Source organism: Rhinolophus sinicus, linkage group LG09, assembly GCF_036562045.2.
Source record: "Rhinolophus sinicus isolate RSC01 linkage group LG09, ASM3656204v1, whole genome shotgun sequence".
In the NCBI taxonomy this organism is placed as follows: Eukaryota; Metazoa; Chordata; class Mammalia; order Chiroptera; family Rhinolophidae; genus Rhinolophus; species Rhinolophus sinicus.
In genome coordinates, this window is record NC_133758.1 from 79,690,188 (window position 1) to 79,706,858 (window position 16,671).

Below are 16,671 nucleotides of genomic sequence, written 5' to 3' on the forward strand. Positions count from 1 at the left end.
ATTAATGGTCATTTGGGTTTTTTTGGTTTTTGCTGTTTATTTGTGCAAATCTGGTGGTATTTTATTGTGTTTTTAATTTGTAGTTCTCTGATTACATATTTTTATATGCTTATTGGACATTTGTGTTTCCTCTTTGAAGTTCCTGTTTGTGTCTTTCACCAATTTTTGTGTCTTTCACCAATTTTTCTGTGTGGTTTTTCTTTTTATAGATGTTCTTCATGCTTGATATTAATGGTTTTTTGGTCGTGTTAGAGATATCTTGTCCCAATTTACTGGTGTGTCTTTTCCTTCTCTCTAGGTGACATATGATGAAAAAAGATTTTTAATTTCAATGCCAAAATTGTCGTGTTTTTACTTTTATATTTTGCATGCTTGTTTAAGAATTCCTCCCCTGCCTCAAGGACATGAAGATATTCTTAAATATTATTTTATAAAAGTTTTAGAGTTTTGCCTTTTACTCTCATTTTTTCCTATTGGTGTGAGATGGGGGTTCAATGTTTTGTTGTTGTTTTTGTATGGCTGACAATTGTCCCAGCATCATTATGGAATATTAGTTTGTTCCCAATCTCCATTGTTCATTCTGTCCTAGATCAAGTTTCTATAGATTTGTTTCTAGGTTTTCTAATTTGTCCCCAGGTTCTGTTTGTTGATACCTGTACCAAAACATCACTATGTTCAGAAGTCCCAATATCTGATGAGACAAGTCTCTTCATTAATGTTCTTGGCCCTTTGCTTTTCCACTGTAAATTTAGAAAACTCTTGGAACTGTTATTGGGACTGCATTGAACCTGTGCATCAAGTTGAGGGGAATTAACATCTTTACAATATTCTGTCTTCCTATTGGAGAGTGTTGTATAGCTCTCCATTTTAGTTAGTTCCTCTTTAATGTCTTTCGATAGTTTTATATTTTCCTCTCCATAAAGTACTTACATAACTTGCCTGAGATTTAGTCCTAATGCTTTTAATTTTGATGCTGTTGCAAATGAGAACTTTTAAAGATTTTCATGAACTTTGCATAGAAATGCAAATGATTATTCATTTTGTAACCACTAGCCTTGCTAAATACTGTTTTAAATCAAGTAATTTTTTCATAGATTTTGGGTTTTTATCTATAACACTATCTGCAAATGATTCTTCTTTTCCAATCTTTATATTTATCATATCTTTTTCTTTTATCAGATTACCAGCAAATTCTAACTTGCTTAGGAATGTTATATAAATGTTGAGTTTTATGAATGCTCTTTCTACATTTACTGAGATTTTACGTTCTTTCCCATAAATATACTCATGTGATTAATTACACTAATAATTTTTCTGAAATTAAAACAAACTCGTATTCCTGGAATGAGCTTACTTTTTGTACTGATTATTATTCTTTTTATACATTGCTGGGTTCACTGCACTAAAATATTTTAAGAATTTTGGAGCATCTATGTTAATGAACTTGACCTGAAAATTATTTTCTAAAACTGTTCTTGTTTGCTTTTACTATTGGGGTATGTTAGCCTAATAAAACAAATGAGGAAGTGTGCCCCCTCTTTTTTCTTTGGAATAGTTTAACATCAGAATTAGGTTTTTCTTGATTGTTTGGTAAGATTTACCTATAAAGTCATTTGGGCTGGGGGTTTTCATTATGGGAAAATTATTAATAGATGATTAAATTTTCTTGATGGTCTGTGCTTATTAGATATTATATCTCTGCCTGAGTTAGTTTTGGTAAGTCAACTTTTTCTAGGAATTTTTTCATTCTATGTAAGTTTACAAATATATTGCCATAAAATTTTCACAATTTTTAATTGTCTAATCTCTGTAGCATCTCTACTTAGGCTCCATTTTTCATTTCTAATATTGGTTTATCTTTTTTTTTTTTAACTTTTTCCGTAAGTTTATTGTTTTGTGTTTTATTAATCTCAATGGGTCTTTTCAAAGAACCAATTTTTAGCATTACTTATCCTTTCTATTTTTTATTTCGTTCCTGATTCTTTTAATTTTGTTGAGATTTTCTTCCTTCTACTTTCAGATCTTAATTTTTTTATCATTTTAAAGGAGTTGACAGAACTTGACTTTATTGAATTATATATAACTTATTTTTAGAACATAGAAGTATCACTATTATCTTGCAACATTTTGAAGCTCTTTGCTCATTAATGAATTAGCAATACATTATTTTTCGAAATGCCATTGACGATCTTTAACATAAAAAAACACAACTTTTAAAAAACATAGTATATCTATAATGCATTTTATCAGAAATCCCTAAATCAAAGAAATGTAACCCATTTAGGCACGCGGAATAAAAGATGCTACAGAAATCATCTTTGAGATGTCAAAAGATGAAAGAAAAGACTTCTACAGGACTATAGCATGGGGTCTCAACCGGCCTTTGTTTGCAGTTTATAGAAGAGTGCTTCGCATGTATGATGACAGAAACCATGTGGGAAAGTATGAAAACTTGTAATGCTGCATGATTTCATGTAACTAGGGGAAATACTTAAGGAACTATTCTTTTTTTTTAATAGTTATGATCAAAGCCTTAGTTGGATACAGCTATACTATGAATTACTGTTGGGTTATATTTCTCCAGATCCATGTTGTGAATATGGTGAAACCTCATTATAATAAGGCCTCTTTTAGAAGTTAGAATCTAAATCACTTTATATAGATTTCATTTAAGACTTAGCTGACTTAATTCATCAAAATCTGCTTTGTAGGAAAGTAACATTAAAAACTATAATAGTGGTTAAAGATTAAGAAGTGTGGAAAGTACTCTAACATTGATAACATTTTCCCTGTTCGTTTTTATAGTATAGCATTTTCTAGTTCAGTGACTTTTTAAAAATACAGAATAGAAAATAACTAAGTTTCTTGATACACGGTGCATGGATTTCTGTCATAGGCAACATGAGAAGGCATTATATTTTCAGTGCAATGATTATATGGTGTTATTGATATATTTTTTAAGTTTCTCTTTGGGAATTTTAGGTACTAATACTATGGCTCACTAGATACCATTTTTAAGAAGAGCTTTGCATTGATTGTATTGAATACCTGCCCACTGAAAAAAAAGAAAGAGCCTTTACATTAGAGCTAAACTATATCAGGTGTCCATGCACGGGTAGAGGAAATAGAGAGAATTTTAATTTTTTCAGTACCTTGTGAGAATTTACCATAGATTTTATTTTTAGCTCTGGTTTACAGTGCCATCGCTAAGTCTTTTAGAATAGCTATGATTTTAGAGTGCCTGGACCTAACTTTGAAATAAAGGAAGAGTTAGGCAGCTCAGGAGCAAATATGTTTTAAAATGTTGAATTTTTCTAGAGAAAATTATAAAGTGCTTACTTTCGTTATACCTCATAATATTTGTTGTTTTTTAAAAGAAAATAGAAGCATTAATTTTTATTAATCTACTTTGAAATTGGCTACTTTAAAATACTGTCAATATGCTAAGTGATTTAACATTTGACTCTAAGTGAAATTCTGACTTTTATTAAGGTTTTTAGCATCTTTGTTTTAATTGATCTTTTGTTTTAAATTTCTTTAAATTTCTAGATATACACCTGAAGAAATTGAAAAGCTCAAGGAGTAAGTTTTGAAATTTTTATTCATTAATTTTGATAATTGGGTTTTAATTTTTGTTTTGTTTTTTTATGTCTTGCGTTTTAAAAGTTTTACTTTGAAATGTCAAGAGATTTTTGGTAGACTGGTATAATTTAAACCTGCTGTTAAGCATGACTGACCATAAAAAGAACTTAGTCAGATCTATACCTGCACAGAGTAGCCATACCCATCAATTTAGTTTCTTCCTATTGTCAATTAACAATGAAATGTATCCTTACATCACTGGTAGAGGTTACAAAAGAGATCGGATGGCCATTCTTGGTGGCCTGAAATCTAAATTTGGGAAACTTATTATACCAGGATCAAAACCTGGTTGTGTTACATGGCTTAGTTTAGAATGGTGAGTTGACAGTGTTTCACTTAATGTCTGGGCTGACTCTGCTTTATAAAGGCTATTTCATAGGAAACATTTTTGCTTCATTGAGTTAGGACCATAAAATATGGATTAATGGATAGTATGGATCATGAAAAAATTGAAGGTTGGTCCTATGTATAATGATAAGGACTGGTGAAAAAAACTTTTTCAATATCTGAGAAGAGCTTGTTAGGAGTATTCAAAAGGAGAAAATCTGGGGATTGCCTGGGAGATTGTGTCAATAACCTGAGGGGAAATTTGGTCTTTTTTGAACACATATCCAAGTTACTTATTTCTTCTCTGACCCAGGAAAAAGGCAATTGCTGCCTGTTTTTTTTTCACCCACAGACAACTGTGGACCCCAAAAAAAGGCCACACTTTCAAACTTTGGCTCTCAAAGTATTGCTGCCCACAACTTCCAAACCAGTCAAATGGGAAGAAGAAGAATGAAGAATAAATGATGAAATTAGAAGGGAGAAAACAGTTGAACCCAATGCTGATTGGCAGACTCTTGTTTTAGGCTCCGGATAAAGCATGGCAATGACTGGGCAACAATAGGGGCGGCGCTAGGAAGAAGTGCATCTTCCGTCAAAGATCGGTGCCGACTGATGAAGGATACTTGCAACACAGGTACTGTCAGTGCTGCTGCTGGTTTTGTTTGGGTCACCATTTGAGCTTCCTGCCCCTTTAGAGACTGCTCTCTCTCTGTTCTGGAAAGAAATTTGTAACTCAGTTTAGTTCAGCTTTTATTTTCTAGTCTTCTTTTTCTTCAGCTTAATAGACCCAACTAATTCTTTATTTTTGTGCTTTTATTTGACATTGTTCACAAGGACACAGCTCCCCAGTTTCGAAGGTTTTAGTTCCAGCATGTTTCCATTTTGCAGCAATTCAAAACTGCATCAGTTGGGAAAGGATTTATTTTTAAGGATTATACACAGGCATTTTTTTTAAGGCATATATACAGAAACTAATTTTAATTTAAGCTCTTCTAACTGTTGAACAATAGTTATGAACTCAGGTTTATGAAAAACTTTAGTTCTAGGTAGGTCCTAACTCAGGAAGAAGCTGTATTCCAAAGATTTGTGTGTATTTTGCTTATTTGAGACACAAAACATATTTTTCCTAGAAAAAACTAGTGACTGGTGTTTCAGTCCCCAAGGCCAGACCACAAAGGCTGATTTAACTCTTAATGTATACAAATGTACTGCTGATACTGTGAAACCTAACTTTTGTGACCCATGACAGAATTAGGCTCTGCCACTAAACTCTCACTTCACCTTACTGAGCCTCAGTTTCCTCTGTAAAATGAAGAGGTTAGAAGAGGTGATCTCGTAGTTCCCTTTTAGCCCGAATGTTCTCTGAAGGTTCCACAATCTGTGGACCAGTCTTTCAATAAGAAAAATAGTTCTCAGGTTAAGCTTGAGCTTCCAGGAAATACATTTTCTGCCCTCACCGCCCTACCCTGCTAAAGTGGAATCAGTAATGTTTCCTGCTTAGCTATTCCATCAGCACTATTACCTGCAAGGCACTGAGGACATAAATTTCACCAGCGCTGTCATTCTGAGGTTGATTGACAACGTAATGAATGAAGCAGGAATGGGAGCTTTATTTAGATTCCGGATGGACCCCAGAGTTGCATGTAAGATGCTATGAGTACAGAACCCCTTTTGTTACCATACTTTGGAAAAACACTGTGCCATTCCTTGATTGCCAGCCTGAAGGGTTGATCTACCTGTCACCTTTCCATGCTGCTATGTATTGTTTCTGATCAGGACTTTTGTACTAGGCCACGAGACAGCACTGTCTGAGTTTTCCCTCCCTTTCTTACCATGCTAAACAAGGAGATCAGGATTTTGTCTTGAATTCATGGTATCCGGACCTGTGCCTTGCACATAATAATGAGTCAATAAATGTTTGTTGAATGAACAAGTCCTCAAAGCAAGAACAGACCCTTTTTGAATTTTTCTAGAAGTTTCTAGCTATTAGTAATAAGTGGAAGAGGTTAAAAAGGTTCTCTTTTTTTTCTTTCTATTTTACTACTCAAGTTGTGTAAGAAAAGACCAAGAGGAACATTTGATGTTATCAGTGGGTTTATGGGTTCAGAAAAACCTGGAATAAAAATATGCATGAATACCAGTATCAGACTTAAAATTCATCACAGCTTGAAGTTGGGAGTCTTAGGTGAGACTAAGAAAAAAGTATGAGTTTCTTTGTCCATCAAACCATTGATGAAGCTCTTCCCGTTGAAGTAGTTTTTCCTAGAATCAGTCAGTGCTTTCTATTAGGATTCTGTATTCTTTTGTACTAAGAAAGAACCTTACTGGGCTATTAAAATGCAGCTGTCTTACCAGGTATATGTGGTTTCCCACCTGACGGTCATTTGGAAACACTTTTGAGTACTACAGTGTACTTCCCCTCAATCCTTGCAAATACAGGGCTGAGTTTGAGAAGGTAGCAGTAGTAGTCTTAATGATTTCCTTCTTTCAGGGAAGTGGACAGAAGAAGAAGAAAAGAGACTTGCAGAGGTGGTCCATGAATTGACAAGCACTGAGCCAGGTGACATAGTCACACAGGGTGTGTCTTGGGCAGCTGTGGCAGAACGTGTGGGTACCCGCTCAGAAAAGCAGTGTCGTTCTAAATGGCTCAACTACCTGAACTGGAAACAGAGTGGAGGTACTGAGTGGACCAAGGAAGATGAAATCAATCTCATCCTCAGGTTTGTGTCCTAAATCTTTTAATGACAAAAGCTCCTTAATTGTTGTGGTTGTCTTGATTGATTTTGGGTTTCCTTATGTCTTTGGGTTTCCTTATATGTCTAATGTCTAAAAAGCATCTTTTCTGTAGAGAGACACTGTTTGAGATCCTAAGTATTTCATATTGAGCTCTTTGTTTTGTTTTGTGTTTATTCCTTTTTAGTGGATAATAGTGCTCACGCAAAGTACCAGATTGAAAGCATGGAGACTGAAGTCCTCTCTATATCCACAGAACAGGTATGGCACAGGTAGCGGCAGTGCAGCTTTTCCACTGTCCCACCAATGTGCCTCAGTCCTAGCCCAGGGGCCATACTCAGGGTCGAGGGGCTGTTCAGTCTCCATGCCCTTCAATTTTGGGCCACTGTATGAAGATTGCCAAAAAGGGGGCCCAGACTAGTTACCCCACACTTTCAGACTGGACCAAATCAGAGACTTCAGTTTCATACATATCCAAAAAACTTTACGATAATACTCCCAAGTTTATTTTTTAAATTAGTTTAACTATTAAGACTTAGTGACTCAAGTAGGCAAAAATACCAGCAAGAAAATATTTGAGACACTGAATAGTAGCGATCATTGTGGCTACTCCCTACTAAAAATCAAAATCCACATTTAAAGCTAAAAACAGTTAAAACTAAAAAACAAACATCATTAAAACCCCAAATGTAGTCATTTGGGGGGCAGGTCTTCTGTATTTGGGGTTTTATGGGGTTTTTTTGGTTGCTGCTGGAATATTGTTTTTGTCTCGTTATTTTGAGGGTTTTGTTCTTAATAGTTTTTATCAACTAATCATCTTTTAGCTCATTTCTAAACCTTTTTCATTTTGCAAATGGAAAAGATCAGATCCGGGAAATACTTACTGTGACACACTATAAAACATTGCAGAACATTATACAACGAAACTTCTTCTTATCCTAGTCTCACCTTTAGCTACTCCCTTTCCTTCACAGTGCTTCCTCTGGTTCATAATTTATGGTTCAGTCCATTGGTTGTACCATTAACAAAAGGCTGCTATTGGTGACATTTCATAGCTCTTAGCCCTGGAAGCAGGTCTGCACTGCTAGAATCCTTTCCCATACAACTTAATAGCATGTCGGTGACATAATCTGCCATTCCTGTTATCCCCAGTGCCCTCATGTGTAGTCAGAGGGTTCTTATGCGAAAATAAATTGACATCTAACAGATGCTTGTTTTGTAATCTGTAGGATAGCAGAGCTTGATGTAGCTGATGAAAATGACATAAACTGGGATCTGTTAGCGGAGGGATGGAGCAGTGTCCGTTCGCCACAATGGCTTCGAAGTAAATGGTGGACCATCAAAAGGCAAATTGCAAACCATAAGGATGTTTCGTTCCCTGGTAATGTATTATTTGCCAAAGTCCTTTCCTTGTTTTAATCATATTTACTCCTCAGGAGTTAGAGGTTAGAAGTTCTTTGCCTCAGCTAGGAATACAAAATCATAGATTTTCACTTAAACTTCTGCCCTATTTCTTTGGAAAATAAGAGTTGATGTGATTTGTAATTTTTGAAGCACCTAAGATAAAAATACACACATTGACATACATTCTTGTTCTCTCGCATTAACTATGCAGAGGAACTAAATTTTACATAAATATTTTCTTTATGTACAAAGACGTATTTCTAAACAAGTTAAATCAACATTTATGAGTTGAATAATTTCAAATATCTTAACAGGGTTTTTATAGAGAAATTCTCACTTAGTGAACAAAAACTGTACATTTCTAATTTCATTTTTATGAAAATCTGGAGATCTTAAGTTGGATTTACTTAAAAGTGAGGTATAGCATAGTTTTCTCTTCATCACCTGCTGTGCACTTAGGCACTAAACTAAGTTGTACAGTCTTGTTTAATTTAGGTAATCAAACTCATTCCCCTTAATATAGCTCTCCAATTAGTTTTCCAAAAGAAAATTAAATGCTGAGAAGCATTGGCTCGATGAAAATGTGGTGTTTTAAAAATTTAGATAACTAGCTATTTATAAATCTGATGTTAAAACGCAGGAGAGTGAATGAATACTAATGTAACGTGAACCCAGCCAGATTGCAGCATCTCCTGACAGGACTGATGTAGTTTATCAGGACCAGTGCAAGACGGCAAGTCTAGAATTGGCTTTCCTGTACAGAAACTCAAGGTGCTTGCTATTACTGTTTTGGAAAAGATCAGCTGCTGCTCTGGAGTTGTGAGTTACACTCACAGCCAACTGATTATGCTCTTGCAGTGGCTAACACAGTCAAATGCCCTGAGTCTTTGGAAAAAAATTATACTATTCATTTAAAAATTAAATTAGCTACTTAGCATTACCAATCTTTTTCCTAAATAATAAGAATTTTATGAAGAAGCCGTAAGACACAGAAAATGTCCTATTTCCTCACACAGCTATTGTTTTAATACATCTTAGGTGGCAAGAACAATAATATGTTATGAATGTTTTTAATCTGTTGTGATGGGTAACGTTTCCAAAAATTTCCAGACAGGTTGTAGTTTTAAAATATTTTTATTGTTATTTTGGTAAGATTTCACATCCATTATACAATTATTTATTCCAAATACTTTCCCTCCTTGCCCCCCACCTCCCTTGCTGCTTAGATGGTGGTGTCGGAGAATCAATGTTCTTTTTGTCTACCCATCTCCCTTCAGTCTTAATAAAAGGTCTTAAACAGTTACATGAGAATCAAAAAAACAACCCAACGCTTTTGGAGAATAAATCAGGATCTGGAGTTCCAAACAGTAATTCCAATTCCAGCGTACAGCATGTTCAGATCAGAGTCGCCCGCCTGGAAGACAATACATCCCTCTCTCCAGGCCCCATGACAGCCCTGCAGATCCCGGTCCAGATCACTCATGTCTGTAAGTGCTGAGACCTCAAGATTCCTTGCTGTTCCACCTATGTGATTTGGTTAATGGCTCTGACACCTTGCAGTCTTGCAAGAATGCTGACAGGAAGTTATCCAAGTTTGACAAATTAAAGGAGATATAAGGCATTTTATGTTTATTAGCTCAATTAATATTTGCACAAAAGATGAATGTGTGACAGGCAGGACTGATAACCAACTGCCCCGCCATTAACCATTTTAAATCATCATTCTAGATGTTAAAGAAATTAATGGTTAATAGAAAGCTACCTAAAATACAGTCAATTGAGCAAGGAAAATAGAGTTCCAAAGGTGGCACATCATTTGTAGTAATTCACCAGAAGCAAAAACTAGGAATGGATTTGAGGTGGTATATAGAAGAAATGGATTCTGGTGAAGTTGAAAAAGATTTTCTTCAGGGAGCCAGTTTCGTATGGGAACTGTTTTGTTTACCACTTTTCCTTAGTCTCTGACTTTTTTTGTGCTTAATGAGATTATGAGAACCTAGCAATTGTAGGAAGGAGAAATGTAGTTCCTATCTAAGCCAAGGTGATCTTTCTTCCCATTAGACTGACAAAAGGAGAACAAAATTCTCAAAACCATATTATTATTATTATTTTTACCTTTGCTTATTTTTTTGTTTTTTTATTCTTCACTTATTTTTACCGTTCTTTTTTCCTACATAATGAGACTTGCCTATGGAAAGGTCATTGCCAGTGGTACAGTGTGTTACTGTCAACCAGGGGGTTATTGCCATTTTGATTGGGACAAGTCTTTGTTGCAGGATGCTCAGTGTCCCTTGATCTCACCCACAAAATGCCAGTCGTGCTTTCTAATCATGATGATGAATAGAAATACCCTACAGATTTTCAAATATACTGTTATCCCGTTTGAGAATCACTGGGCCACCTATTAGTGTTAACATTATGTGTCTGTAGGTGAAATGACTGTCAAAGCTACCTTAGAGACATTTAAACTAATCAGTCGTGCCTGTCTTATTCTTAAACTTCTAATTTAAATTTGGTTATTTGCTTTAGCTTTCTACCAGTGTAATAAAGCATGAGGAACTTTTTTTTGGCACTGTTTGTTTTTATAGTCTTGAGAATTGCAAAGCCACTGAAATTACTTGTTTACCATAAACATGAGAGCTACTGTTGGCTGTAAATTGATTGTGCATGGAGATTGTTACAATTTTCCTTGGTTATTGGGTTGGTGACACTTTTTGGGAAAACACAAAACATTTTATAAGTCATACCTTAATATTCATTCACAGCATGGCTTTTTAAAAGTATTTAGAATAATTTTATTTCAGTAAGAAATGTGAGTATAGTAAGAGTTTTACTACACACCCATTATTGTTGACATTCAGGCTACAACCGCATGATCATTTCTTCCCTTTAGATTAAGGGTCAGGGGTTGGCAAACTCTCAGGCCAGAACAGTAAATGTGAATATGTTAGGCTTTGCAGGCCACATGGGTCTCTCTGGAATTCTGTTACATTTTTAAACAATTTTTTAAAAGTATAAAACCATTGTTAGCCTTGAGCCACATTTGTCTGCGACCATAGTTTGCTTACTCTTGATTTAGGTTACTTATCCGTAATCACTTCAAGTTATTCTAGATATGATCTTAAGAATCCATGAAATAGTAAGAGAAATAACACAAATCAAGTGTATTTCTTTTGGTAAAGGTGCCACATTTCTTTCAAACTGGGAAGTGTTATAGTTAGACTATAATAAACAAAAAACACTACACATTAAAAGTCGATTCCCAGTCATTTTCACATGGATTTACCTGCAGGTGTGACTGAAAACACCAAATGGATCACATTTCTTCTAGTAAGTCTTAGTTCTACATAACCTTCAGCAGACAATGATCAAGTCTGAGTCTCAGCTAACACACATAAAGAGATTATACTATCTGATCTCCAAAGTGCTGTTCAGTCTCCCAAACATGGTCTTCTGAAATAATCCTTACATTTATTTCATGTTTTTTGATCCTCACAACTACAGAGGGGGCCAAAAAAAAATGTATACACATTTTAAGAAAGGAAAGAACTATTGAAACGGTGATATTCAATATATACCAGTAACAAAAGATGAAAACAAATCATGTGTATGCATTTTTTTGGCACCCCCGGTATATGAGGTAGGCAGAACAGATGAAGTCTCTGAACATTACTCTGGAGTAAAGTAAGTTATTTGCCAAGATTTACATTGCTAGGAAATGATGCCACTAGAACTAAAACCTAGTGTTTTGGGACCACCATTCCAGGCATCTTATTCCACTTACCAGAACGTCCAGGAAATTATTTTTTACCAAGTCCCTGTCTCTTTACAGGTTAGCCTTAATGTATTCCTCTTACTTCCTGGCATTAGAAATATTTTATGATGTATTCCAGGGGTTAACAAACATTGTCTCTCTCATAGCTACTCAATTCTGCCTTTGTAGTGCAAAAGCAGCCATAGAAAATACAAAAATGAACAGGCGTAGCTGTGCTCCTATAATACCTTATTTACAAGACCTGGTGGTAGGCTGGATTTGGCTATGGGCCGTACTTTGCCAACCCCTCATCTATGCCATATCAGATCCATTAGATTTCATGTATCACGTAAGAAATGTAAATGACTTCAGGTTTCTAGGCAAATTACTCAATGTAGGATTGCCTGCAGAATAACTGAGTGTACCAGGGAAATGTAAATTTACAAAGTATTTTATTCATTGTTGTCCTTGTTCTTCCCACAGCTTCAACGGACCCCCCTGCTGCTACTGTTGACTCAGAAACAATAACACTAAACAGTGGAACACTACAAACGTTTGAAATTCTTCCAGTGAGTAATACTTCACAAAGTTGATAGATATTGGCCATTTTTATGTATAAGAAAGATCATTTGGTATCAGTTTTAGAAATGTTACACCTAAGCAAATGAAATATAAAAACATGACTGACATTAAGTACAACTGTGTCCATGGTTTTTGAGGCTAGATGGTTAGAAGACATGTAAATCAGATTTCCACTTTTATAATTAATTTTAGTTTTTCTTCATCTGTATATAAACCAATTACATGCTCTTTTAATATATGAAAATGACAGTGCCAATGAGTAGAGGACGTGCTATGGCTTTGTATTAAGTCATAAGCAAATACATAAGCAAAAGGTTCACTGGTTATTTGAGAAAAAGTTGTGGAACGGATTATTTAACAATATTCATTTATTAAACATTGCTCTAGCCGTTGGGGATACAGAATTTGAAAGTCCCAGTCCTAAATTGTGTAGCAACTTTGGAAAAGAATCTTGCAGTCCCTAAAAAGGTTAAATATACAGTTACCATATGACCCAATTCTAATCCCAGGTATACCTAAGAGAAATATGCTCACATAAAAACTTGTACATGAATGTTCACATTCATAATATCCAAAAAGTGGAAACAACCCAAACATCCATCCACTGATAAATGGGTAAATAAAACGTGCTATAGCCACACAAGTGATTATTTGACAATCCAATGAATGCAGTACTAATATATACCGTCATACAGTAAGGATGAACCTTGAAAACACACTACGTGAAAGGAACTAGACACAAAATACCATATAGTGTATGACTGCCATTTATTTGAACCGTTCAAAATAGTCAAACCTATAGAGACAGAAAGCAGATGGTCGTTGTCTATGCTAAGAGGTTTGGGGGAGAAATGGGGCATGACTGCTAATTTGAATGGGGTTTCTTTTGGGGGGTAATGGAAAATTTTAAGTCCCACTTCTTGCTCTGTATTCTAAAATAGGGTAAACCCAGAACTACCTCATTTCTCATGAAGAAAATATAAAATACCTTCTATTTAAATTATGTCAAGATTTATTTGCTGTGAAAAACAAGTGGTATTAGTGCAAGAGTTTATCTTCTCTACAGCCAAATCTCCCAAGGATGGCCAACACAGCAAAACGTTCTCTTTTGAGAACAACCTTGGAACTTCTACTACAAGTTTACTTAAACCTGTTTCCTACACCAGTGGTCTCCAAAATAGGGATGTATAAGATAACCCTTTTTCACAGGTAGAAAACAGAACTTCACTTTTTCACTACCTTCCCCTCCCCATGGCCAAATAAACTGTAGATATATATTTAGGGTATGTGTTTGGGTTTTTACTTACGGGGTTCTAATAAAATATTTAGAGACTTCTGTCCTCATTTAATATGGGATGATAATATTGCCTCAGCTTCAAAAAAAATGTGAGCATTGAATGTATTTCATACATTAAATAAAGTACATGCATTATAATATACATGTAAAGTATTTACTGCCTGACCGTATGTGATTAATAAATACAACCAACCATTAGGAAAACAATCAGCTTTCACTTTTATGGAGGAAAGAAATTGAGTCCACACTGTGTGCCAGATACCACTGTAATCATTTCTAATCCTCACAACCCTTTCCATGAGACGTAGTTCTTAGCCTCACTTTAGCAATAAGGAAACCGAGATCCAGTGAGTTAGTACTCAGGAGAGCCATTGTGGCTGAAGTCCACAGATCACTTCAAACTAAAGAACAGGCTAATGCCTTTAACCTCCAGCTCTATTTTAAGTGCAACTACTTTTACTTTAGTATGTTAGGATAAACCAAACTCAAGTTATTATATAGAAGCTTAATGGCTGTGAAAGGTGTACGGGTGTTGAATAGTTTGTTATGCTTCCGTAGTCTCAAAAAATAAATGTAAGATCTGTTTATCAGCTTTTCAAGTAGAAATTTTTTTTCCGTCAGGACACTGCTAATCGCTGTTTCTTACGTTTCCCCTAAATATTTGCTAAAATTATACTATGAAAAAAATTCTGTTCAAGTTAACACTGCTGCAGTGCCTTGTCAAAAATGTGAAGCTTTTTAAACTTGGAGACTGCAAGTTTTTGTGAGCTACAGAAAGGGTAACGAGGGCAGATGGGTGTGCTGGGTCACTGCCTGGAAAGCAGCTCTTTTGACCCTGTCTTGATGCTGTGAAACAAAGACCTGAGACCGGACCACATAAATACAGGCAGTGAAGAGCAGGAGAAAGGCCTAGCCTCTCTGTTAAACCTTCAGGGCAGGTAATGACCTATGATAAATAGTCAAGAATATCATACCCTTCATTTTATTACTTATTTGCACCTTCAACTGGTAAGTACATTTGTGGCTAGTAAATTAAAGTCAGTCCCCATTTTGGATGCAAAGCTGAACTTAGGAGTACTACGAAGTCTCCTTACTTAGTTGTCTGCTGTACCTATGTTGATCTTGTTTTTCTTTCTCCTTTAGTCTTTCCATTTACAGCCCACTGGCACTCCAGGCACCTACCTACTTCAGACAAGCTCAAGCCAAGGCCTTCCCCTAACTCTGACTGCTAGTCCCACAGTGACCCTGACAGCTGCTGCTCCTGCTTCTCCGGAACAGATCATTGTTCATGCTTTATCCGTATGTCACCTTACAGACGTTACTTGGTTTTTCTAGTTTTTGTAGAGAAGACTGGCTAACTGACAAGTGTCACCACATTTTTCCAGTTTTTAATAATATGATAGAACCTATATGCTTTCAATAACAGTATCTTTGGGGGTGGGAGGGAGTTGATTTTTTAGCTCAGTTCAAGTATTTGAGTCTGTTAGGAACCAGGATTAGGAGATGCAAAATATAAGAGCCAAAACAAATACAGTCTGTCACTCTGCCTTCACTGGGGTAAATCCCTCACCCCGTGTCTCCTTACCTGTGATGGACTTATATTAGGGGAATAGGGACCTTAGGAGAGCAGAGGCCCCGAAGGGAAAAGAACAGGGTTTCTAGAAAAGTAGTGATAAGAACACTACATTTCCAGAGGTGAGAGGTGGGGGGAACAGTAGCCCATATTAGCACCTATAAATGTCATTTGTTGCCTATAACTTGAATATGGTAGGTACTTTTTCATTTTGCCATTGTTTGTTTTCTTTAACATTTTATAGCCAGAACATTTGTTGAACACAAGTGACAATGTTACAGTGCAGTGTCACACACCAAGAGTCATCATTCAGACAGTCGCCACAGAGGACATCACTGCTTCCATATCCCAAGCAGAACTGACAGTAGATAGTGATATTCACTCATCTGATTTTCCTGAGCCTCCAGATGCCCTGGAAGCAGACACTTTCCCAGGTGAAATTCATCAACCTAAGGTGACTGTAGAGACATCATTTAATGATGCTCATGTATCCAAATTCAGTGACCAAAATAGCACAGAACTGATGAATAGTGTTATGGTCAGAACAGAAGATCTTAAACAAGAGGAGGAATCACCCTCTCATTTAGCCCGGGCTTATGTTACGGAGGTAAGTTGCACTTAAGGGAATAGCCTGTGGGTTCTCACCTTGAGCTCAAACCTACAGTTTGGAAAGAGCCTAGAAATAATTTGTGGAGTCATATCCTCTGGTACCTTCCTTTTTTCTTAGGTACTAAATAAAGTGCAAACCCCCACCTCTGACCTCACAAGTATCAGACAACCAGCTGTCTTACTGTTTCTCACTAAAAGCTTTCCCTCTCCACCTCTAAGACATTTAGAAATGTTTGTTGGAACCCATGGAAGCAATTTCCTGAGGGTGGGTAGTCATCGATCTTTGTGGTTTAGCTTAGGAACCTCACCCCACAATAAAACAGAATTATTTCTATGTTCAGGGGACCTATAACCAAATTGGTTCTTTTAAGTTCTTTTTTAATATTTAGTACATTAGATATGAAGTTATTACTTTTGTCCATTTTAGGACCTTTCTTTTATATTCTAATTTTAAAATGGGATAATGTTTAAAAGTTAAGTCCTTTCAAACCTAAACGTGTTTTGGATGTTAAGGAAAATAAGGAATATGAGTCACTCTCCTTTTATCTTTATTTAGGATTTAGAGTCTCCTACTATAGAAGAACAAGTTGATCAAACAATTGATGATGAAACAATCCTTATTGTTCCTTCACCACACGGCTTTATCCAGGCATCTGATGTCATCGATACAGAATCTGTCTTGCCTTTGACAACACTAACAGGTGCTGTTACCGCTCCGTCACGTGCCTACTAAGTCTTAAGGGGGAAACC

General features: G+C 35.9%; 1 protein-coding gene across 8 annotated transcripts in view; it reads left to right on the top strand.

The window, feature by feature from the left end:
* DMTF1 (cyclin D binding myb like transcription factor 1) overlaps nucleotides 1–16,671 on the top strand; it is a 45,252-nt gene that overhangs the window by 27,095 nt on the left and 1,486 nt on the right. For 3 of the 8 annotated variants that reach the window (XM_019749749.2, XM_074340669.1, XM_074340670.1), the window contains 10 exons: nucleotides 2,285–2,442; nucleotides 3,550–3,582; nucleotides 4,494–4,603; nucleotides 6,461–6,689; nucleotides 7,932–8,083; nucleotides 9,333–9,593; nucleotides 12,344–12,429; nucleotides 14,883–15,038; nucleotides 15,557–15,919; nucleotides 16,478–16,622. In XM_019749749.2, coding sequence (XP_019605308.2) covers nucleotides 2,285–2,442; nucleotides 3,550–3,582; nucleotides 4,494–4,603; nucleotides 6,461–6,689; nucleotides 7,932–8,083; nucleotides 9,333–9,593; nucleotides 12,344–12,429; nucleotides 14,883–15,038; nucleotides 15,557–15,919; nucleotides 16,478–16,622 — 1,693 coding nt within the window. The remainder of the gene's footprint in view (nucleotides 1–2,284; nucleotides 2,443–3,549; nucleotides 3,583–4,493; nucleotides 4,604–6,460; nucleotides 6,690–7,931; nucleotides 8,084–9,332; nucleotides 9,594–12,343; nucleotides 12,430–14,882; nucleotides 15,039–15,556; nucleotides 15,920–16,477; nucleotides 16,623–16,671) is intronic. The other 5 variants (XM_074340672.1, XM_074340673.1, XR_012498868.1 and 2 more) reach the window with 4 other exon arrangements.